General features: G+C 40.3%; 1 protein-coding gene across 1 annotated transcript in view; it reads left to right on the forward strand.

The window, feature by feature from the left end:
- PPP1R9A (protein phosphatase 1 regulatory subunit 9A) overlaps positions 1-24,690 on the forward strand; it is a 195,785-nt gene that overhangs the window by 137,858 nt on the left and 33,237 nt on the right. Inside the window, exons 5-11 of the mRNA XM_015420199.1 lie at positions 2,791-2,926; positions 6,005-6,073; positions 7,926-8,081; positions 13,766-13,819; positions 14,879-15,108; positions 17,581-17,677; positions 18,638-18,809. Of these exons, the coding sequence (XP_015275685.1) occupies positions 2,791-2,926; positions 6,005-6,073; positions 7,926-8,081; positions 13,766-13,819; positions 14,879-15,108; positions 17,581-17,677; positions 18,638-18,809 (914 nt within the window). The remainder of the gene's footprint in view (positions 1-2,790; positions 2,927-6,004; positions 6,074-7,925; positions 8,082-13,765; positions 13,820-14,878; positions 15,109-17,580; positions 17,678-18,637; positions 18,810-24,690) is intronic.

Below are 24,690 nucleotides of genomic sequence, written 5' to 3' on the forward strand. Positions count from 1 at the left end.
CTCTCTGATGGCTTCCAACACATTCCCCCCACCTCCTACACCTAACAGGCAGTTGTCTGTCAGGTGCAGCCCCATCTCCACCGTGGCTTCTAATACTCCCCCCTTCCCCTCCTACACTGGGCAGGCAGGTGTAGGAGTGGAGGTGGGATGGCTTCCAACACACTCTCCCCACCACCTACACCTAACAGGCAGTTGTCTGTCAAGGGCAGCCCCACCTCCACAGTGGCTTCTAATACTCCTCCCCCTCCTATACTGGACAGGCAGCTGCCTGTCAGGTGTAGGAGAGGAGGTGGGATGGCTTCCAACACACTCCCCCACCTCCTACACCTAACAGGCGGTTGTCTGTCAGGTGCAGCAGTGGTTGTAGGGTGCTTAAAGCCATGAGGGAGCCTGCCCCAGCATTAACGCCTTAGTGATCCTGCCAGTCCTGCCTCCACAGTGGCTTCTAATACTAGCCAGCATTTGTATTTCTACTGCTGATTTGATTTTCCCCCTTTGATTTGATATCATCCTTTTAATTCAGTTGGTTCAATTTTTCAAAGAGAACATTTTGCATCAATTAATTAATATTTGTATCCCATTTTTTCTCTCCAAATCCATTTACAACATTGTACCTTGCACTCATTTTATCCTCGCAACAATAATCCTGTGTGGAAGGTTAAATGAAGAGAGAATCACTGACCCAAGGTCACCCAACAAACTTCCGTGGAAAAGTGGAGATTCAACCCTGGATCTCACAAACACTAGATTAACACTCTAACCACTATATAATTCTGGTTATTACATCACATTTTAGGACACCACTAGCAAAAGGTATGCATGATCTACCAAAAAGTGATCTTGCATGTCTTGTGTTCCTTTCCGTTGGGCTAGCGTAAGTGAACTTACTGGTGCACTTTGCTTATTATCCTTTCATTTCTATAATGTGACTCTGGAGTTTATTATATTTTCTATGTAATCATTCTGTATAGCTCTCAATGATCTCTGGCTGGTGCTAAAGTACATGTCTAGTTCTACAGAGCTGGTTATGGGAAGTATATAATTAGCTAGTTTATTGAAATATTCTCATGTTTTGGTGGTTAATCTTTCAGGTAATGAGTCAAAACAGTATGCCCCCTTTTTATGCTGACTTCTGTCTATGTAATCAGAACTGGGATAAAGTTGAATATGTAATTAAATAATTTGCTCTTTTAAAATTATTGGACTGCATCCACAGGACTACAGAAGCATATAATGGCAGTATAAGCTGTTTTAAAGTATTATTTAAAATATGCTGGAAAATATAGGCTCTTATTTTATTTATTTATTTTATTGGATTTGTATCCTGCTCTCCCTGTGTCCAGGCTCAGAGCAGGTAACATCATAATAAAACATTCTAAAACATAAATACAATAAATATAATAAAATACCTAATAATATATGATAAAATACATTATAAACTAACAATATAATAGAAGATGGCATAAAACTCAGGGGGCAGTGGTGTATAATCTGTTTGGTCTAAAACGGGAGGGAGAAAAGGGGGGGAGGCAGCCAATCAAAGATGAAATCCATTGTTGTTCTCAACCATAGACCCAGGGAAACAGCTGTTTTACAGACCCCGCAAAACTGCATTAAGCACACCAGCAGAACGAAAACTGGTTTCCACACTGAGAACCACTGCCTTTCCCCTAAGAGTTACAGATAGAAACCCAGTTTGTGAATTCAGATGGTCTCCAAATGTCATTGATCGTAACTGGATCCATTAAGATCACCAGTTTCAGGTGTAATATGTGATAGCTTTGTTGATCACTTTTCCTGCATGCAACATCCATCAACAGAGACAAGCTGCTTGTATGAAATGTGCTTGAACTAAGTTGGCTTCAGAAGAGAACCTTTCCAGAGTTAGCAGTGGTTTGTTTTCTGTCTACAGGTTTGTTTGTTTATTTATTTATTTATTTTTGGATTTATATCCCGCCCTCCCCAAAGGCTCAGGTGTTGCCCCTAAGGGTGTCCTTGAGCCTCCCCCCTCCGGTGAGACCCATGTTCTTTGCACCCCAAGATCCTTTGGTCTTCAGATGCCAGAGGTATGAGGAAAATTCAGACAGTTTGATAGTAAAACAAGGTATTGCTCTTAAAGCTGGAAGTCCCCCTAGGTGCTCTCAAAAGAGTTGCCTGGTGGCCTTAATTCTCCAGGAGGACATTAATCAAGGCTTTTTTGTTTGCCCCTCCAAAGCGCATCACATCCATGACTATAAGTAACAACCCAGGTTTGCTGGACAATAACCAATGCAAACTTACTTAGTAATTCAGTCATAAGCCCCAGAAGGAACATCAAGCCACCTCCTGGCCTGTGTCACAGACCTTAACTCAGGTAATCCAAAACAAGAAATAAATTCCATGTAATATCTTTTATTAGGCCCAACCGAAATAACATAAACTATTGTGCAACTCAAAAGTTTTGGTTGTTCTCTTGCTTGGGGAACATACTGATAGGGGCATAATCTCTCCTGACATTCACATCACCAGTTCTCCCTCTCTCAGAATGGCCCCTTGAAAATCCAACTGGCTCCTAAGTTTTGCAAACATTGTTTCATCCATGGTTGTAGTGTTGGTGCTGCATCATAGTACTGGATCATGAAAGAGCTCCAACAAGGGCAATAACAACAACTTCCAATCATGACTTAAGTTAGCTTGTATCCGGTACACAGAAGTTCTAATGTAACTGCCAGCTTTTTAAGCAAGACATTTTGACATTTAGCATTAAGTAGGAGAAAGGAAATTATTTGTGTTTGCTGCTGTTCTTCTCAGGTTTATAATTGGCCGAGAAAAGCCAGGACAAGTTAGCGAGGTGGCTCAGTTAATTAGCCAAACTCTGGAACAAGAGCGTCGCCAGCGAGAACTCTTGGAACAACATTATGCACAATATGACGCAGATGATGATGAGGTAATGTGTTTTGTTAGCCTTCCTTCTGCTGTAACTTCATGCTGTAACTTCCCTTTCCATGTCTACTTGCATTTCACGCTCTGTGATGTTTTGTCTAATCACAGTGGGAAACAGTTGCTTTTGCAATTGAAACAAATCTCTCCCCCCCCATGTGTGAACATTATCACAGCCATGCTGTGCACATAAAAATGCATTTTAAATATGCAAGATTGGGGGGGTGTACCCTGGAGTTACAGAGAATAACTGCTCTCCTAAATAGCAACTAGGCATACATATTGTTCCTTATGTGTGTGTTCCTCGAAACATTCTTATACTGTTCTCAAATCCTTAATCCTGTGAACTCTACTTGGATTTTAAAAAATTTCCAATCCTCACAGTTTTGGAAAGTGGTCATCAAAATTGCTAAAGAATAAGAAACAAGGGAGTCCCAACTTTCATGACTTTTCGAGGCTGAATCACATTCATTTGATACAGAAACTGCAGTTTTTCATGGTAAATGTTTCTTGTGAATGTATTTGATGTAGCAGCTATTTGTATTTACCAAGCCAGAGAGTTTCTTAGTTCCCAACTCCTGTTTATATTATCTTGGTTGTCACTGTGTACAACACATTTATATAGATATTTTCTACAACAAATTAACAAAGTCAAATTGGAGGAAAAAAATTCCAAGCCCTGTTCAGACAGTACTTTGTCTCTAAGGTTCTTCCTAGGATGATAGTGGGAACAGGCCTGGGTTTTCACAGTTCCTATCTCATTCCCATTGCTGTAGATAGAGAAAATGGAAAGAATTCTTGGTTATCTTTGTATAATCTTCCCAAAGGTTTAGCAAAAAATTAACAGGAAATGATCTGTATGAGGCCGAGGTTCCTTTCCAAGATCATAACAGGTGTATTCTCAAGGAAAACTTATTGGCTGAACAGACCTTCATGTGGCCTCTTTTCTACTATATAGTTTGCCATTTTCTGTGTTCATAAAAATTAGATGTAAGTTATGTAAATTCCATGTAACTGAAATTGGCACATTATCTTTAGCTCTCAAAACCTGCAACTAACTCACCTATATGCCTTAATACTAAAGGAGTTTCTTGCCTCTAGTCTAGAAAAAAAGAGAGAGAAAAGCAATATTTATATAATTAGGAATAAAAACTTATAACTAGTACATTACCTGAATTAAAAATTACCTTGTATTCCATTGGTCATGATGAATGACATTTTTGGAACTCTTTTGTTTCTTGTTGAAGATCATGTTGCCTCTATTAAGAGTGGGATTTGTTAATACACAGAGGCACTATTTTCTCTCCAGGAAGAGGATTATTTTTATCTTCCTGTAATTAGTTTTGAATGTGTGGAAGGGAGATGGGTACAACCATGATACATATTTTATCTGCTCCTACACACACACATATGGAACAACACATTTTATTTATATATGTGTGTTTGTGTGTGTGATGTTAATTGGCAAGTTCTATAATGAGGTCTATGCTCTTTCACATCTACATGAATATGGACTAGCATGCAGTCCTTACTAAAACTCATGTACTGAAATCCTATTTGCCTACCTCTTCATTTTTCAGAATGTACATTTCAGTCATTGCTCTGCATATTGGTTTCTTATTTCCTTAAAACTCTCAATGACTTAACAGGATCAACTATCGTTGTATATATCAACTATCATTAGATCAACTATTGTTGTATATATTTGACCCACTGGTCTAACTCAAACTGGTGTGCGACACAAAATAGATTCTGGCCCAATAATATTCTGTATGGTCAGGCCTGATTCAGATATAAGCATGCACTTATAAAGCCCCAGGCATCTAGTTAGTTTTCCTGTATCAGTTCATTTAATTCCTGGCCAGAGGTACACCTCAACGTTTTAGGTTTGTGGTGGGTCTAGTATACGACACAAGTGATACTATTCGAAAATCTCTGCTTCCATTTTAATATTTTATTAAAACTATTTTAGTATTTAAAATTTAATTTAATCTTTAAAATTAAAATTATTTTAATCTTTTATTAAAACATAGCTAGTATTTTGACATTGTCTAACTTAACAGAAAATTATATCACCATCCATTATGGCTGCATAGATAATTAAAGGTGAACAATTACTTGAGTCCGTTAAAATATCTTACCCCATCCTGGCTGGCATATATTGAGAAGATTAAACTTGAGTATTTCTGAGCAAAGGGAGAAGATTAGTCAAATTGGCTTATCCTTAGAGTATTTCTACTCACTGGATGAAGTCTCTATTTTCCAGATTATTAAACGGAGACTGCTTGACCTGGAACTTCAAGTCTTACGTCCTACACAATTTAGCATATTTTCTCAGGCTCAGTTGAATCTCCCAATTCAATATGGCCAGATGGCCCATTATCTTCACAACTTAGTCCAGCCTTCGCACCGTAGAGCCTTTACACTAGCCTGACTAAATGTGTTCCCTTCAAAAGAGCTTTCAGGTCGGTTTAAGAAAATTCCCTTTCATGAAGGGTTATGTTCTTGTCCTTTAAAATCTGTGGACTCAATGTATCATATTATGTTTGACTGTCAATTTCACTCAGTCTTACGCAAAGAATTATTGTCATCTTTATTTCCTCCTAATTATAGTTCTAATAGGGAAAAAGTTATTCAAAATCTACTAAAGGATGCTAATCCTAATATTACAGCTATAGTGGCCAAGTTTCTTACCGAAGTAGTGAAAGATAGATCTATTCTAGTAAAGGATTGATTCATATTGCTTATAATGTCTTATATATCCATGCCGTGTTATTGTACATCTATGTATCTTACTGCTATGCTATTAAAGGTATTTGACTTTTGACTTTTTGAAAATATCTTACCCAAATATAAGCACGTCACAAGAAGGTACCCCTTCTGAGAAGTGCCAGTCAGTTGAGCTTTCCATATCTATATTTTACCCTGTGGGCCCAAGAAACCAAGCAGCAGTCTTTAGGTCTTTGGTTTGTGTATAATTATCCACTAGATGATTGTAAAGGGTAAGCAAAATACATGACATTATTGACCATAATATTATTGCACAGAAGAGCTGTTATTTAATGTTTGTTGTCAAATCTTTTAGAGTACTGAGAGAGAATTTCATGGAATCTTAGACAACTACAGTAAAAATAACAACTGTTACCTTAAAAAGGTTTGTGAAGAAAATAATTTGTCTCTTATTTGTCACTTGCTATACTATGTACTTAATACAATTTAATAAATGGCTTTTTGAGTCTGCCTAATTTCTTAAGCACTACTAATGCTGCAGTCCCTCAGAGAGGCAAAAGATGATCCCGTGTTGAGATATTTCTTGTGTTTGTCTGAGATTATTTGGGTTGGTGGAGTTAACTACATTTGTTTAACCTAGAAGGTGGAAGGTTGCTTGAGGGAATCCTGGAAATCTTTACACAGTTTCATTGAAGCAAGTTAGATACTACTAGAGAAACCTGGGAAATGTGTTTTAATTGTTGTGAGCAGAAACAAATGGCTACTACCAACGCATGCATCTACCATACATCTTCTTTGAATCATTTTGCAAAGGAAACCATGTGATATGATGTCATCCTATTTACTGTTTTCTCGTTCCCCCTGCAAAGGGAACTGAGTGAATTGGACTATGGATGAGGATTCCCTGAAAGTAAGGACCTCACATCATGTATTTTGGTTATTAGATGTTACCAGAGAGGGCCAGTGGTAGCCATAGATCCTCTGATGCTTGGTGGGGTCTTTATTCAAACCTTATAAATGGAAGTCCTTCAGTGAAACTATGTATTGCTTTGCTTTTTCTAACCCGGTAGAAATTACAAACAGCTGTAGACATTCTAGCCTCACCATACTAAAACAAACTTCTGAACTGATTTTCATAGTAACTTCTGTGGGGTTTTAACAGGAGGTAGAATCCATGAGGTCTGATGGACAATTCTGCAAAGAAGATACTTCAAAGATTTGAGCGAACATGATGTTTTTCCAACTCTTCATTGGCTTTTCTACCCTTCATGTTCTTGTGACATGGAAGTGTCATAAATAGGGTTTCACCTACTTGCATAAGTTAGGCTAGAGCTTGGCTAAATGGATAGATTAAATGGACAGTGGTATAGGCAAACAAGAATGACTTAGTAATTAAAGGGGGAAAGCAATTTTTGAGATCCCATTTCACCTTTGACAGTGGCTGATTCACACATTATAGATTACAAATGCTGGGTCTGGGGTCTCCATCTTATGTAGGTCAGGTGTGAGCTGTGGGTTCCCCTCAATTCCTGCATGTACAATGGCCAATTTTGATTGAGGCTGTGGCATGCATGGAGAAAGGGCTTCATTGTCCCCCTCCCCCATGCCATGTTTTTAACCTGGTGGGCATACTTCTGCCCACAGAGAAACTGTTCTGGGGCAACTCCACTGAGGAGAAGAGAAAACGTCCATGTATGCATGAGCAGGGCCATAAGGTCTTTGTCTCTTCAGCATGAAAAGAGGAAGTTGGGCACTTTACTAACTAGCCAAAGTAAAGGACAAAAGAAGTCTCCCTAGCTATAGGCAGGGACCCTGACTCAGAGTCCAATCCAGGGGCTGCTACAATTGAGATCCATTATTTTAAAGGGCAGTGTAGGAACTGGTTCTCTGCCTAATAAAGTTGTTTCAAAGAGAAATTAAGATAACCTTGGAGGAAGGCTGGGACACGCATCACAAAATGTGAGAAGTAATAAAAGCCATGTGATCATGTCTTTTCTCTCCAAGCTGTTCAGAAAAAGGACACAGTACATTTTTTAAAAAATATCTTGTTTTCTTAGCTATTCATCTTCTGATGTACTTCTAGGATTCAGAAACTGCACCTCCTTGGCATATTTCTATAAAATATTCTACCCCTTGTTATCTGCTCCTGCCTCTTTGTTCAAATTACTCATTTTATTTGCGGTGTAGATTGGTTTTGTAAATTGTAATGCAGTAAATGCTGTATCTGTCACTGATGAAAGTAGATGCCATAAATGCTTCAATTCTCTGCCACTAAGACAGGGGAATATGCGACAGATGAAGATGATGATGATATGGGACCCATCCTTCCAGGAGGCGATATGGCAATTGAAGTGTTTGAGCTTCCCGAAAATGATGACACGTTTTCCCCGACAGAACTGGACACCAGCAAATTGGCTCACAAATTCAAAGAGGTGAGCCTGGAGAGTTTGGCACTGATATTCAGACGGTATTGATTCACATCATCTCATTTGTTCAGTGATCTGGGCTTCTGTCTCTGAATGATTTGAATTGATTTCCCACTGGCTTGTAAAATCAATGTATGCAAATAGCATGAACTAAGTGAGACAAGTTTTGCCAGGTCTTTTAAACATTCATTGCAGGAATGGGTCATGATGTACTGCTGTTTTGACAGTGATTCACAAACATGCTAATGCTATTTATTAAAGCAAATTCTGCTTTTTCAAAACCACTTTCGGAGGTGGCTATGTTGTTTTCAGTGAAAGTCCTTGTGAGTAAGTGGTTAAGGGCTTGGTGCCAAAGAATCAGCTATAATTTTATCCAGCTTCTCTTCCCTGTTAAGCCGGCTGACAACTATTCAGCTTTCCTTTTCGACTGTGCTTTTACAACAGAATCCCAGGATGTAAATACTGCATTTAAAATACCTGTGTATATAATCTCCACTTCTAAATTCAGATTAAATGTCTTGGGCTTTATTTTATACCCTAAAAATGACGTCTCTGCAAGTGAATATTGCAGTACAGTATACTTGACCATATTGTCTTAAGAACAATCATTGCCTGGAAAAAAGAAGCATGTCATTACTTTGGGCCAGATGGCTTTAGATTCCAAAATAGGTCATGATTGGAAGGTGCTGTTAGTTCCTCAGTGAAGTCAAATGGAAGATATGTCTGGGATAACTATTGCATCTCCTTTATCTTGTGGCAGAGCTAGATGTGGTGGGGCTACCATGTATATTTATTCACACATGTACCTCATTCACGTACAAAGCAAGGAGTGCAGGGATCTATTTTTCACATGAAATAGTGGGTCCCTGCCTTACCCTGCTGTGCTTTGTGGCTTGAAGCACCTTTCTGCAACTGAGCTCTGATATTGGAAGGAAGCCCAGCTGAGAAAAAGAGCATGAAACTCAGCCAGGGAAGATGGGGAGGGGGACTCCAGCAATCCCCAGACCACTTAACCTGTAACTTATTTCTTCTCATGTAAAACAAATCCCTTTCACTGTGTATGTAAATGGGAAAGGCAGAAACGTGAATGAATAGTGAGTGTCACTTCACACAAGACACACTTGCAAAAAACAATCCCTTCTGCACTCCCAATGTTCATTGTCATCTGTGGTAAGCACACTCACATGCCTGTTTTTCTATATGTACAAAATACAAGTGTATGTGTCAAAATACCCTCCCTCTCACATGAAAGTGAGAGTTTTCTGTGTGGAACAGTCTTCAGTCCCTGAACTTTGGAAGTTATGTTTGCTTCCCCAAAATAGTAGTAGTTTGGTATTGGTAACTGAATCAAACTTTGGGAGCTCCAGAATCTTGAGAATCCAACCAGTGCCTGGCAATACAAAGCAGTGAAGTGGTTAGAGTTTTGGCCTAAGATCTGGGACTGGGAGACCAAGGTCTGAATCCCCATTCTGCAATAGAAGCTTGCTGGATATAAATAAACAAATGAGTAAATAAGGCTCTCAAGGGGCTCTTTGCTATCAAGCCTGACTGGTAACACCTAAGATGGGCTTTCTCTGCATCTCTCCCCCCCCCCCAATGCTTGAGAGCAGGTGCAATAAGTGGCTAAGGAGGGGGTGTTGCTTGTCGATATGGTGCTGGCTTTTCCATGTTCATCTTTTTCCTGTGCTCTGGTATCCTTGCAGGCCATCATATTTTATTGTCTTCTGACTGAGAAGGTAGCTGCACCTGGTCTGATCCCTACTGTTCTAGAAATTGCCCTGAAGCCAATAGAATAGTCATTTCTTTTTCCTTTGCCTCTGAAGAGCAAAGCAAAGGAGCTTAAAATCCTTTTGGCCCTTCTACCTAGCATTATGGCTGTAACAGTAGAATGGCTTGACTGGCACAGGAGGTGTGCAAAGCATTCTTGGGGTCTCCAGATTTATTGATTGAGTACTGTCTTTTACCTTAATTCAGTTAGTACCATACACACACACACACACACACGTAGTATGTTGCAAAACAACGTGATTTTTTTAAAAAGCCTTTTCAGTGTCAGAGGATTCTTTTTTATATGCAGGCAGACAGACTTGCTGAAGCTTGTAGTCTGGTGGAGTCTGTTGTGTTGTTTTTGGCTCAAGTGGTCCTTGTTTGTCCTGTATTTGTAATAGGAAACCCTGTATGAACACAGTAAAACACTGTTCCTGAGCCAGATTGTAAATTACAAAACTATTTTGGGAATATGATTATTGTTACTTGCTGAACATACTAAATAAGGTTCACTTGAATATCTCTCCTTATATATAATTGAGACGCGGGGTGGCACTTTCTGAACATTCCACACACCTCTAAATCAGTTGGCTCCAAGATTTGTCACTCAGAAGCTGTCCCTATCCACTGGCTGCATTGCCTGAGTCCCGCCCACCAAAACTTTCCTCAGAAGACGGTTGCTTCACTCCAGTGAACACAGCTACTGAATCAGTCAAAATGATTGATTCCCTCAGGGGACAAAACCCACCATCTTTAGCCTTCAAGCCAAGTTTGCAGAGGCAACACTTTCCAGAATAACCCCCCCCCCTGCCAAGTAAACAACTGTCAGTGTGGCGGAGGCAGGGGGGGGGACCAGCCCAACTTATCACAAAAAAGCCAATGGATACACACACAAGCAGAGATAGAAGATGGGACCAGACACACAGAAAACAGGAAGCCAAAAACCCAAGACATGCTGCAAAGCAGAAATACAGACAGTCACAGACAGATCTACGTAGGCACATGCACAAACAGGAGGAGTGCAGGAACAACTGGCTGAAGTGGAGAATGTTCAGAAAGTGCCACCCCACGTCTCAATTATATATAAGGAGAGATACTGTTAATATGTACTTAACCAGCTTCCAGCTGATATATTCATTACACATCACATCTTTCTAGAACTCATTGTATTGCTTTTACAATGAGCTTTACTGCTAGTAAGATTATTTTTCAGGTACAATTGGAGGGAGGATAGAAACTGTTTATGTGCCACATTTCACCACATAGCTCCATCTGTTGCACCGCACTGCTGCACACTATCTACTTCGACCGTTTACACTAGTGTGATGGAATGGAGATCTGTGATTTGGTGTCATGTGTTGAAAATCACCACATGTGCAGGATCCATTCTTGTATCGTGGTTGATCAGAAGCATAGTGGTAGACTGTAATGGTATAGATTTCATAAAACCACTATCCTGTTTCTTTGTGTGAATGAAGTCTTGAAATATCAAGATTCAGAGAGAAGCTTTGATTGGTTTAAAATCATAGATTGAACAATAGGCCTTGGTTCAGACATTATGTAAAACCATTCATTAAACTAACCTTGGTTAGTGTGGTCATATGAATACGGGCTGCTCTGCTAACTATAATTTAACTAGGGTCCATCAAACCAGGATCTGAAGCCAAGGTTGAATGTTGATTCATTGGCCACAGTTAGTCTTAACTGTGTTTTCAAGTGATATACAAACACAAGTATTTTGAAACAAAGTGTGAGTCCAGTGGCACTGTCACAACTACTCTTTTTAATTTGTGGGTAGATACTATGTGTTTTTAAATTTCTTCTTATTTCTTTCTCTCATTCAATGTGTGTAATGCTGCTGCAATGAATTTAATTTCAGTCTTATTAATTAACCTTTTCCACAGTATTGTACGCAAGCTCTAAGGCCCCTTCATTGGACTATGTGGTCCTGAAGATGAGGCTGTTGTATTGTAATCGCATATAACTTTAGGTTTTCATAAAACAAAATAAACCTGTTTTGTACAAGAAATATATTGGTTTCAGGATGTTTAACAACTGTTCTTCAGTAAATAAAAGTGTATGTTAATATCATCTGACTGAGGTGTCACACTTTTTCTCCTCACAGTCACTCCTCTCTTTCAAACTCCTTTCTCTTCAAAAAGTACTTTGAGCAGTCTTTATTTTATTTTGCTCAGTTTAATCTTTCCCTTTTTAACTCAGTTTTTTGTCAACTTCTTTCTCTCACACTCTTATAATACTTTGATAATATTAGGAGTTGACTCTCTCTAGTCTCTAATATGGCCTCTATAAGTGTTCTACTTTCCTCTTTAGAATCTTAAATGCTTTTCACAGCACTATATGGGATTCTAATTAGAAGACTGCTTTTTCTAGACACTGGCCCTGGTCACACCAGGGGGGAAAGGCACGGCTGAAGTGCGGCTTTTTAGAGCCGCAACAAAAGAGAAGCGCGGCTGTGGGATCAGACAGATCCCCCGAGCTGCCACGCAGTTGCTCCCTGGCATGATCACATGCCGGGGAGGAAGCCACCAACGGGGGGGGAGCCACGAACAAGAGAGGAGGTGAGTCTGTTGCGCATGCGCGTGCATGCACAGTTCAATAGGGACTCGGGTGCTGCGGGGAGACGGGCGCATCGGCGATCAGACGCCCGCCCGTGCTGCGCGTCAACCAGTAAGTAGTACTGTTTTGGTGCTACCTTTTTGATGCATGGTTTCGCCCGGAAGGGACGGATCGGGGATGGGTGCACTCCACTTCCCAGATGTTGCAGTATGATCGCGCCCGCTTGATGTGCCCCCCGATCCGTCCCTCTCCCATGGCAAATCCTCCCGTGTGACCGGGGCCACTGTAGACCACAGCTGACTGTTTACTGCTGACAGCCTGATAACTTCTGCCTTCTCTCTCTCCACACACACACTTCTTGGCTCTGCCCATGTGCTCTCAGTTACCAACCAATCACCTTATCATTCATCCCCCTCTTTTACCCCCCCTTGTGCTTCTGCAACTTACCAAACTTTTAAAGAAACACACACTTAAAACCTTAAATCATTACATGCACCTTTAAAATCAACGAAGGTGCCACTGGACTCAAACTTTGTTCTGTTGCTTCAGAGTAACACGGCTGACTTTACCAGCCTTTTGGCTTAGTCCTGGTGTCAGTCCTTGTACATTTCCTGGCTACAGAAATGCCTGCCCTGAGCAAAGGTGATTAAACTAGCATGGGTCAAAGTGAACCAGGATTTGAATGACTGTCTGAATCCTGGTTTCACAAAATAATCGATAAGCCCTAGTGTGGCATTGTGTCTGAACTGAGCCTTAAATATGGAGCCTTAAGTTGGAAGAATGGTTTGGGGTTATTGATTCTTTGGTGTGTTTTTTAAAGGTAGCTTTTGCCCTCAAATCTGTCCCTGTTCGTTAAGTGTAGATTGAGTTCATGGCTGCAGCAGGTGGGGATGTCATCTCCTCTGTGGTATTAGAGTCTTGTAATCGCCTCATCTCTGAGTTAGCTGCCCTCTGTGACAAGCCTGCTTAATCCACGCAGTGAGGCTTTCTAAGAATACTTGTGCGCTGTGGGACGTTCACATCCAGGCTACCCACCACACTGACTATAACAACTGGTGTTTCTTCTTTGTCCTCCAAGACATTTTGAGTTGCCTGGGCAGATGGGATATATACTGATCTGATATTCCGAGTGGCCAGCCAGCAATGCTTTCTTTAATTAACTTGCATAGACTGAGTCATTTTCCAAGCTAGATATTTTAATTTACAGTCTACTGCACTGCAGCACTTCTGTGGGCCTTCTGCTGTGTGCTACAGGATTCAGGTGGCAGCGCAGAAGTCTCTTCTAAAAACATTGGAGCCTTTGCACTTGCAGCTCACTTAATTTGCTTTGTGGTTTCAATTTTCAGTTGCAAATCAAACATGCAGTCACCGAAGCTGAGATTCAGAAGCTGAAGACAAAGGTAAGAACTGTTGCTGGGTACTACATGGTGATTTATTTTCAGCTGATGTAGGCTGTGCACCCAACAGGAGGCAGAGAGGAAAGTAAGTCTTACCGAGAAATCACAATGAGGAAGAGGTGACATGGCTCCAGTGAGCTTGTTTTGGTGCAGTTTTATCCAAGTCGCAGTGGGATCAGGGAGATTAAAACTGCAATGAAATAGCTGCAGTTGCATATTGCATTTTTACTCCTTTTGCACATCATTAGACTGCAAACATCTTTGGAAGGAAATAGTAAAGCATTTGTTTCTCCCATCTGGGAGAGATTGCTGCTTGCTGACTTTGTTCTGAGAAGCATGAGGTTTTATTATCGTTTTTTTCACAAGGGGGGGAATGAGACAATTAACTCAGAACTGAGAGTTAGAAATGGTGCTGTATTGCTTTAGTAAATACAGTTGTGTTTATTATATTAATGAGTCTAGATTCTTGAGGAGGCACTCATTTTGTTATGCATTGATAATACAGTGTTTGAAAATTAAATTGTTTGACCTTTACTTACATTGAATTCAGAGGGTTTCTTTTTAAGTTTTTAGAAAGTTTTAAGCACAACTGTTCTGGAACTGAAAATGCAAAGCAGAATGTTTATTTTTCTAAAAATGTTTATTTTTCTAATCTGAAGCATAATAATTTATTTTTTCCGTTACAGTTTCTTCTTCCTTTAAAAACCTAAACATTTTTCTCCCTGTCAGATTAATAAAAATGAATGTGGGTGGACTTTTGTAGCCATTTCAGATCTCTTCTAGTGGTCTGGCATGTGGCTAACAATTAGGGTTGCCAGGTCCCCTCTGGCCACTGGCAGTGAATTGGGACAGTGGGCTTGCCAGATCCAACCCGAGAAGCTCCTGGAGATCTGGGGAAGGAGACTGGGGAGGACAGAATGATGCTTTAGTGCTCTAAATTGCTGCTTCCTATGTGTTAGTAATGCATGCTTAATAACAGCAATAACCATGGGCTGCTGTTGTGGACCTATAGTATTTCTAGCCAGCTTTGAATTTAAAAAGCCTCTTCATTGCTCTGTCTAGCTACAAGCAGCTGAGAATGAGAAAGTGAGGTGGGAGCTGGAGAAGAATCAGCTTCAGCAGAACATTGAGGAGAATAAGGACAGGATGATGAAACTCGAGAGCTACTGGATCGAGGCGCAGACCCTGTGTCACACTGTCAATGAACACCTGAAGGAGACTCAGAGCCAGTACCAGGCCCTGGAGAAGAAATACAACAAAGCCAAGAAACTGATTAAGGACTTCCAGCAAAAGTAAGTACCAGCCCACGAGCATACAGCTCATACATCCTCACACGTTACAGAGTATATGGGTTTGGTCTGGGCTTCCTGTGTTGTAGTTTTTCCTCAATTCCTATATGTGCTGTGCCCAATTAGAATCAGCATGAGGAGCACATAAGAACATAAGAGACGCCAATGTTGGATCAGGCCAAAGGCCCATCCAGTCCAACACTCTGTGTCACACAGTGGCCAGAAATACCAGGTGCCATCAGGAGGTCCACCAATGGGGCCAGGTTTCAGCATTCCACCCTGCATGATTTCAGCTTTCCACCCTGCACCATTTTCTTGGCCTGAAACAGTCCGGGGAGGACATGTGGTTTCCCCCAAATACTTCCCCCTTGGAAAAATGGTGCCAGGAAGGAAGCCCCTTCTCCACATGTTCCTGATCCTAATCAGGCACCACAAAACACATACGGAAACTGAGAAGAACCCACAAATCTCATGTGCTTGGTTATATTTGACACAGGGTGGTGACCCCAGCCAGTGTACTGCCTCCTTCTCTTCATTGTCCTTCTGTTGGGGACTGAGGCAACTGCTGTGAGCTATGTCCCTGTTAGACTGTTGGCTGTGGGATGCTTTCATTCTCAGGAGTTGTAAGAGGCAAAAAAGTGCTTCCCTTCCCTGCTTACTCTCCTGTTCCTTCACCACCTCTTCCTTCTGCTTTTGGGAATGAAAGCTTCTGGCAGCTGAGCACATGAGAACGAGGCAGTCCATCTTAAGCAACTAGTTGAATGGCCAGTGACTGTTTTGGATTCACTTTTATGCTAGAGGCATACATGCATTAAAATGGATCTCAGAGTGCATTCATGGTGGTGCATCTCTTCTTCGTGTACTTGTTTATGTAGCCTAAGTACATTGTGTGCCAGGGCATACTCAAGTATGAAAGCGACTCTTGGAAAGTTATGCTGCCGCATTAGACACGTCCAATACTATATGCCTATCAGAGCAAGGAGGTCCTGTTCTGCATTGATCCACCTCTCTCTCTTGATAGTTGTGGGGGCTGATAAAGTGGAGGAGGGTGTTTCAGTGCATGGAAGTGAAATGTGTGTCCAGTTTTTATCCAGAAAAAATGGCACTCCCAGCTATCAAGCAGTTGGGAAATACTGAGTATATAAATCATATAGTCTTCTCTTTTGAAATATGGTGGAAAGGCCTGTAATGTAAATGCCATTTTTCACTCTGCTACTATCATACTACCAGGCTATTTATGAAGAGTGTTGCTCAGGAGTTTTTGAAGGAAAATACAATAATATTCCTTTCATAGAAAGGCTTTGTACATGCCCATCCAGGGAGGTTGAGACTACAGAGTACATGTTTTTTATATGCCCATATTATAAGGTGGCACGTAATAAGATCATCACACCGTTGATTGAAGAAATTCCAGGCTTTTCTTGAAAAGCTAGACTCGAGTTTCTTCTATCTGATAGAAATCCCAAGATCACTAACCAAGTAGCCAGTTTCTTTATGGCAATAGTCAGATTACAGAAATTTTATGGTAGTTAAGTAGTTACAGCAGTTAGATGTTAAATTAAATTTTAATCTGCTTTTAATGTTTTATTGATGTATTTTAAAATTTTGGAATATTGTAAAGGTGTACTTCCTTTTTTGTATGACTGGTCCAAGAGCTGTAACAATAAACTGAACAGCTCCGGAGTTCTACATGATAGAGAACAGTCATTTCAACCTTGGAAGAGGGGAGGGATGTAAATTCAATGATCTTGGAGGTAGAGTGAATGGAACCAGTGCTTAGAGCTTCCAAGCTGTATATTAACATGTTTGCTTAAGGTGGTGTATAAAGCAAATGACTAAAGCAGAAAAGCTGGATTCAAGTCCAGTAGCACCTTCATCTTATATGATGGGAGCTTTGACTTTCAGAATTTTATACCCGAAAATCGTGTTCTCTAAGATGCTACTGGACTTGAATCTAGCTGTTCTATTACAGGCCAACACAGCTACCCTCTAAAACTCACCAAAGCAGGTTCACTTATAACTCTCCAAATACCTAAATCTGTATTTTAAAAAGTAAAATTAGCAGCAATAAAAATATTTAATGCCCAGCACACCAGCAGCTATGCCAGCTAAGTTAACTGTGAATCACCTACATAATCTCCATAATGCATTTTGATAACAAGTATTTATTTAGTTTCACCATTTCAGTTGTGGCAGTTTACAGGTTTTCATAAAACAAACAAGAAAATATTCCTACAAATCTATTTTACAGTGTAGTCTCAACATATTTATTTTAATGTAAAAGCGTCCATTCCATACTTTCCTCTTCCCTGCTGCCACGTGTGCATTATTATCAGATTAGTATAAACTCTCTTATCAGCACAGCAAGCTGTCTACTCATTATTATAGTCTACTGTAAGAGCAAACTGTTTTAAATTCTGTTTTAAAATAAAAAAATTGTTTTAACCAGAAATGGTTCTTTTTTTCTCCCTTAAGAGAACTCGAGTTTATCAAGCGACAGGAAGTTGAAAGAAAGAAGATAGAAGATTTGGAGAAAGCTCATTTTGTGGAAGTTCAAGGTTTACAAGCTCGTGTAAGTAATGTTGGATATGTTCTGTGACTTTATTTCTGTAGCCAACTGCCTTGATACACAATATAAATATTGTAAACAAACAATGTTGCTATAAAGAGAAGCTGTTTGGGTCCCTTAAGAACCGTGATTCATATTAAGGGAAGCTTCTTCCTCAATGATAGTTGATGTCTCTTGCTCAGGTCTCTTGGCAACTACTTGAGTGGGGGGCACTTTATCCCCTGGGCTCATAGCACCTCCTAGACAGACCTAGCAGCCACAGCAGCAGAAACTGTCCAAAGTCTGTTCTTGGCTCTCTCCAGTCCTCAGGCAGCTCTGCAGACGCAAAAAGGAGCTGTTCAAGGTCACTGCAACTTCAACTTCCTTTTTTTAAAAAGTTTTTTTTATTGTAATTCTTTATGTTTTAGCTATCTAATATCATTTTTAGATTGTCTACTGCACAAAGATTATCTCTGTATTGGGCAAGAGGTAACATGCAGCATCCCTTGGTGATTAGCATATAGACGGTACAGTTAGCAGGCACATGACACAGCTATCTTACGGAAGCTAAGCAGTGCCTGAAAAGGAGATTTTCTGCAAATCTAGGTATAAGATGTTAAGTTCCTTGATGGAAGAAGAGAGGGTCCAAATGTAATAATTAATTCAGTGCATTTGTATTCTTATTGTCTCATTAGACAGTATGTGAACTGCGAGTCAGGTTGGCGGTTCTCCAGGGCTCACTTTAAAAATGGAGGGGATCAACTCCATGCTGTGATGCTTTCAGCAGAAAAAAAATGGCCATGGGGGTGTTTGTCCTGCTGCGAGTTCCACATGTCTGCCCACATGTCCTGGGCCGATATGGATCCGATTTCATGTATTGTGTTAGGAAACACTTCGTAACTCTGTCCATTTGCTAGGGTGGGAAGAGGGGAGAATGGTTGCTTCTTCTTCTTTTTTGCTAATATTGAAATGTGTTACTCCTAGATCAGAGAACTGGAAACAGAGGTATTCAGGTTACTGAAGCAAAATGGGAGCCAAGTTAACAATAACAACAACATTTTTGAAAGGCAAACATCTGTTGGAGAAGTCTCAAGAGGAGATGGAATGGAAGCCGTGGATGCAAAGCAAGTGTCTGGCTTGGATACCATAAATCAAGGTTTGTCTGAACCAGATGATAAGCTTGGTAATGCTACTGTTTCTCTGTGATACAGTCATAGTGATGTTATAGTTTTCAATAACTATGGTATATGATATGGTGACTCATTTAAAATACATATCACCTACTATACCTAATAAACAGTTATAACTTAATTGTAATACCTGTAAGGTGTGTACAAGTATCTGTGTTCCACTCCATCCCAGTCAAATTCCATTCAGTGTTTACATCATGCTAATAAAAATATTAAGACAGTGTGTGAGATCTCTTGTGCATCCTGTATCTGTTTTTGTTTACCCAGTGTATCAAGGGACCCAAATGGTTGCCTCTGTGTCAAAAAAATAAACTAATAACTTATGGGAACATATGCATGTGCATTTATGTATGCAGATAGAGTCTGCACATGCTGGGTGTCATAATCTGGGTGAGCAGAGGGAGAAATCATTTGGAAGGGCTCAGGCAGGCTGATCTCTCCCTTATCCCACTTTTCCTGTTGAAATGACTCTGCGTAGTCAACATTCCATCTCTCCTGGAGGATATTTAGTCCTTACCTGGCTCCTCATTTTTTTTCCTTTTTGGTGAATTTACAAAAATCATATTTTTCTTTGTACTTGGAGAGTCTCCCAAATAGGGAAGGAGCCCTCACTTATCTGGTGGTGGCCCTGTTATGCAGCTTTCATCAGCCATGCAGGACACATCCAGTTTTCTGGTACATATAGGCTTGGATCCTCAGCAGTGCACTCTAGAAGCAAGCAGATTCCCTGCCCCCAGGACATTCTGTGCCCCCAAAACAGTGCTCCCGTGGGTCAGAGGAACAGTTTGAGGGAGCAAATAGTCTGAAATAGGCGAGGAGAATCTGCAAAAATTGTCCTTCCTTCTTCTGCAAATAGAAAAGCTATTTTGTCAGAAAGGGTCCATGCCATAGTAATATTCAGGCAATAGATGTGTTTGGGCTGAACTGAACCCAGTAGTGGCAGAATCTGTGTTGATAAATCCAGGTCAGCTACAGTCATGTAGAAAGTGTCTGCGTATGGGGTATGTGTGTACCTCTGAAGCCTTATGCGTGCAGGGGTACTCCATTGGTCTCAATGATATATTCACCTGTGTGGTCCTTATCGATTTGCTGATTTGTCTATGGGAAGATCAGTCTCATGATTTTGTACATCAGTCTAACATAATAAGGTAGCTTCTCACCTCGTGAATTCCAGATAAGAAATTGGCTTTCTGACTAACTACAGTTTGACCAGGGTTGCGTTCACATGGGCAATTTGCCCTTGTTGTTCCCTTATGGATTTAAAGTGTACGATCAGACAGCAACATCTGTCTGTCGTGCCCCAGTCATCTGAGTTCCATTCCCTTTGCCCATGTTTCTTTGATACCTGAGAAAGTCCAGTCCTGTTGGTCAGAGCTGCTTCCAAAATGGATTTCCTGTCGTCTAGTCACTCTGTTGCTCACCCAAGCTGCCAGGCAGGTCTCACTGATCTCTTGTTTTCCAGCCGCCATTTCCCCCCCCTAGTTAGTGAGGATCGCATTACTGTATATACGCACCTCTCTCCCCCCCCTCCGGGGGGCTGCTCGAAACCTTGTTTTCTTTTGAAAAACTCTCAGAGAAAGACACCCCTAATCTGCAGCTTTCTAATTTCGTTTGGGGAAGAGCTAAATTGAAAAGATTAGAGGAAGGACAGCAGTGAACTCCATATCCCAGCATTCTCAGCAAGCACTTGTGCACATGCTCAGAGGGAAAACTTTTCAAAGTAATGGCTGACAGCCCCATGAACTACATATCCCAGAAGGCTCATCCCTGCTTGTGGGCATGCTCCTAGGACAAACATCTTTTAAAAAATGGTCAACGGGCTGACTCCGTGTTTGGTGCTGTCTGATCATTCCACAGCCAGTAAAATCACTTTGAAGAGTGCTAAAAGGGGTGAGTCTGATCAGGATTCTCTGTAACAAAATAATCTGACTCTATTAGAGGCAGTGCAACAGCGGATTGAACTGCCCATCTAATTGCGACCCAGAACTACATGTTTTGTAGGAATTTCATTTAGAAATATTTTTCAAGATACAAACTTTTGAGGACTGGAAATATTAGCCCGTCATCTAACAGTCAACCTGTGCATGTTTGCAGACGGAGCTGTAAAGGGGGGAAATCCTGATGATGTTTTTGGTAAGTTCTTCTCTGGAGATGAGTGTTTTGATGTTCAGTGTGTGTAGAAGTCCATTGTGACAGTCAACTGGTACAGTGAGTCTCCTGTCTGTTGTGGAACTCAGTGGCCCTGATACTGATCATACATGTTAGCTTCTTTAATATATTTTATTTTGTTATATGAATTAAAGGGTACAGAAAAGAAAATGGGGAAATATTAAAAAATTAAAAAGTCATTATTCATCAGCAATTATTACATTTCATCTTTGTTGAAGACACAGTTCTGATATTTTATACATAAAACAAGAGTAGGATATCTTCTCAACTTAATTCCATTATTTATTCATTATGTCAGTATACTTTACTCATGCCCTGAAACTTTTGTTGGTCTCTAAGATGCTACTGGACTTGAATCTAATGGTGTTAAAATTCCATCTTTACTGCGCTGTTCAGAGTACTGATAGCTATTCTTTCCTAAGTATCAGCAAGATGAAAAATATTAATTCTCATGGAGTATGACTTTTTTGTCATTGTCACAGCCAATTTATGGTGACCCCGTAGGGTTTTCAAGGCAAGAGACTTTCAGAGGTGATTTGCCACTGCCTGGCTCTACATACCGACCCTGGTATTCCTTGGTGGTCTGCCATCCAAATACTAACCAGGGTTGAACTTCCTTAGCTTTCAGGATCTGACAAGATCGGGCTAGCCTGGGCTATCCAGGTTGAGGCATGATTTATGTGTTCCACAGGATTAGGGATTTTGTAGTCATGCAGAATTCCTTTTTTAACATATATTGCAGAATTTTGTTGCAGTTCCAGGTGGATCAAAGGCTGGTTCTCTTTTTACACCTCACTTTCAAGGGAAATGCCTCCTTCTTGACCTATGGGCCAATTTTACATTCTATACTACTCTCAAAGTAACATCCAAACAAGCAAATCCGCTTATGAAAATCAAGGTAGTACAGTCTTTTGGAGATGACTGTACCACTTCAACTACTGAACATTTGAATCAGCTCTTAGAATGTTTCATTGGGGAAACAGAAAGGGCTTGGAATTTAGATCTGAGTTTTGCTCTGGCATTTATTTTGATTTGTTTTTGTTTCAAAGGAAGATATAATTATACAGTGGTGGGGACCTATATCTGACTTAGACACAGTGTTAACCAGTTGTTCGGAGCATTGTCCTTAAAGAAGATACCATTAGAATACATGTTGTTTTATCCAGATTAGTTATCCACATAACCAAGAAGGATCCTAGATTCTTGAGAAGACATGCTTCAAACAGTTGTGCAAATAACTACTTTCTGATATGACATTTCTACACATACTTTCACAAGGTCATTTCCAAAAGTTAGTTCATGAGCACCACATGTTCTGTTTGTTAAATTTAGATGTATTTTCATCATACGTGTCCATTTTAACCTGTACAGTCTGAGGCAGTATAATAAAACCTAAGTTTGTGTTCCATAGTTAAAATGGTAATAAACTGTACATCTGTGCCTCTCAGGAATATTGGCACCAAAAGAACATTTTTGCATTAAGAAAATCTAGATTTTTAAAAATAAAGTGAATTACTTGGTTTGTATAAATCAAAAATAACTACCTATAAACCATATAAACCAAAATGATTTTGATTGCAAATATGTGGAATGTTTGCCAAACTGTTTGTTATTGTTGTTGTTCTTTTGGTAGCAATTTTGCTGGCAGAAAAAAAGGACACTCAATTCACATTGATAGAGTCTTCATCCTGGATTTTGGCTGTTGCTCATGTTTCTGACACCAAGGCTGCCGTATCTTTGCCATTCCTTCTATTTAACTATTTTTGTTGTATTCTGCAAGTAGTTTAAAATCATACTTACAAGAATTGTGATGGCTTTGTGCTGGGCTCAGAGACAAATCTAGTTTGAAAACTCCACAGTTGCTTTTTCATGAATGAGAACAGCAGCCAGTGTTGCTTTGTCAGTTAATGCTGTTTTTCATTCATGCAGGCTTTGGGTGGTTGCCTGTGATGAAGGCATCAGCTGCAGATATTGTTGCTTTGTCAGTTATGCTGTTTTTCATTCATGCAGGCCTGTGATGAAGGCATCAGCTGCAGATATTATCCCGTCCCATTTTAGGACGGAAAAGGAAAACCATGTAAGATGTCCTGCCTGTAGGAAACTTCTCTGACAGTGCAATCCTTAGCAGGATTTCATTGAGGTTAATGGGCTTTAATGGGTAAAACCAGAGTTTCTTCCACTTCCTAGAGCTACCCTTTGTCACTTGTACCTGGAAGTGATGTAGTGATGTCAGTGATGTCACCAATATTGCACCCCCATGTCCCCATCCCTAGCCCTCCTCCCCCCAATTGCCAGGCACAGCCCCATGATTGCCAGGCAACTCAGCCAGGACCCGAGGTGGGGAGAAGCTGGGGCTCACTGGTAGAGTACATGTTCTGCAGGAGAAGGTCCCCGGTTTGATCCCTGGTTCTCGTGTTATTGGTTTTAGGAAAGGCCTTTATCTCCCTGAGACCCTGAACAGCTGCAGCCAGTCAGAGTAAGCAATATTGAGCTAATTGACCAATACTGACTAATAGTATAACTTGATATTAAGCAGCCTCATATACATGTTCTTATGATGCGAGTACTCAAGTTGCTATTATTTCTGGAAGGGTAAGAAACCACCATCCCTGAGTTTTACACATATACACATACATTTGCTTGTATGTAAAGGAAAAATTTCCAGTGCTCTAACTAAACAAGCAAAAGGAGTCAAAATGCATAGTGATGTGTGTGTTGATGCTGTTCCTCAGAATCTTTCCTACATCTAAAAAGTGCTTTGACGGGACTTGGAGAAAGCACTTAAAAGGACATCACTGAGGGAATGTTACACGTGCTCTGTAACACTTTCCTTTGCCCTGTTTTTATGCAAGGCCAAACTTCTTTTTTTACTTGGAAGAGTTTTAAAAGAATATAAGGAAGGGCTTTTTAACAGAAAAGTATGCAGAAAGTAAGGGAGTGTGACTAGAACATATACACATGTCCCTTTGTATTTTCCTTTCTGTGCACATTTTCTCTTTATATAGACCTAAATGAAATACTCACTCGATGGTTTAAACAGGCATTAGCTTTTCTGTTGCGTCTGTTCTTCAATCCTCTTTGACTCTAAATAATTACACCAACATGACTGTCTTCAGGAGTTAATGTCCTCTTGCCCCTTCCTAAAGGCTCTCCTAGACAGAAATCCTCTGTAAGTACTATGTGAGGTATTAAGGATATTATTGTTTCCAGCACTTTATGCAGATCTTATGGACCAAGGTAACCATAGTCAGAAAAGGTTACACACTGATTCCACTTCCACAACCTGCGGGAAACATCTCACCTGACTTTATCAGAATTAAATTTATGCTTAGATCCTTGTTATCTCCTCCCCTCATACACATGCTTCTTCACTTCATTTATAACCACTTCACCTGAGGGATCAAATTCTTCTTTATGTAAGAAAAGCAGAGCCAGCTGTATAAAGCTGGTTATGCCAATTTTCCTGAGGTGTATTTAAAATTACAAATATATTTGTAATGTCCCATCCCAAGGCATGTTGATGAGGGGGCTAGGACTTTAAACCCTTCTCTGACACTGGTGCTGTGTAACACCAGGTCTATCAACAACAAGTCCACAACTCTGCAGAAATATTTTGCAGAGCAAGCAATAGATCTGGCCTGTGTGACTGAGACCTGGATTAAGGAGGGCGAAACAGTT

The sequence above is a fragment of the Gekko japonicus genome, unplaced genomic scaffold (assembly GCF_001447785.1).
Source record: "Gekko japonicus isolate JY-2015 unplaced genomic scaffold, Gekko_japonicus_V1.1 scaffold154, whole genome shotgun sequence".
NCBI lineage: Eukaryota > Metazoa > Chordata > Lepidosauria > Squamata > Gekkonidae > Gekko > Gekko japonicus.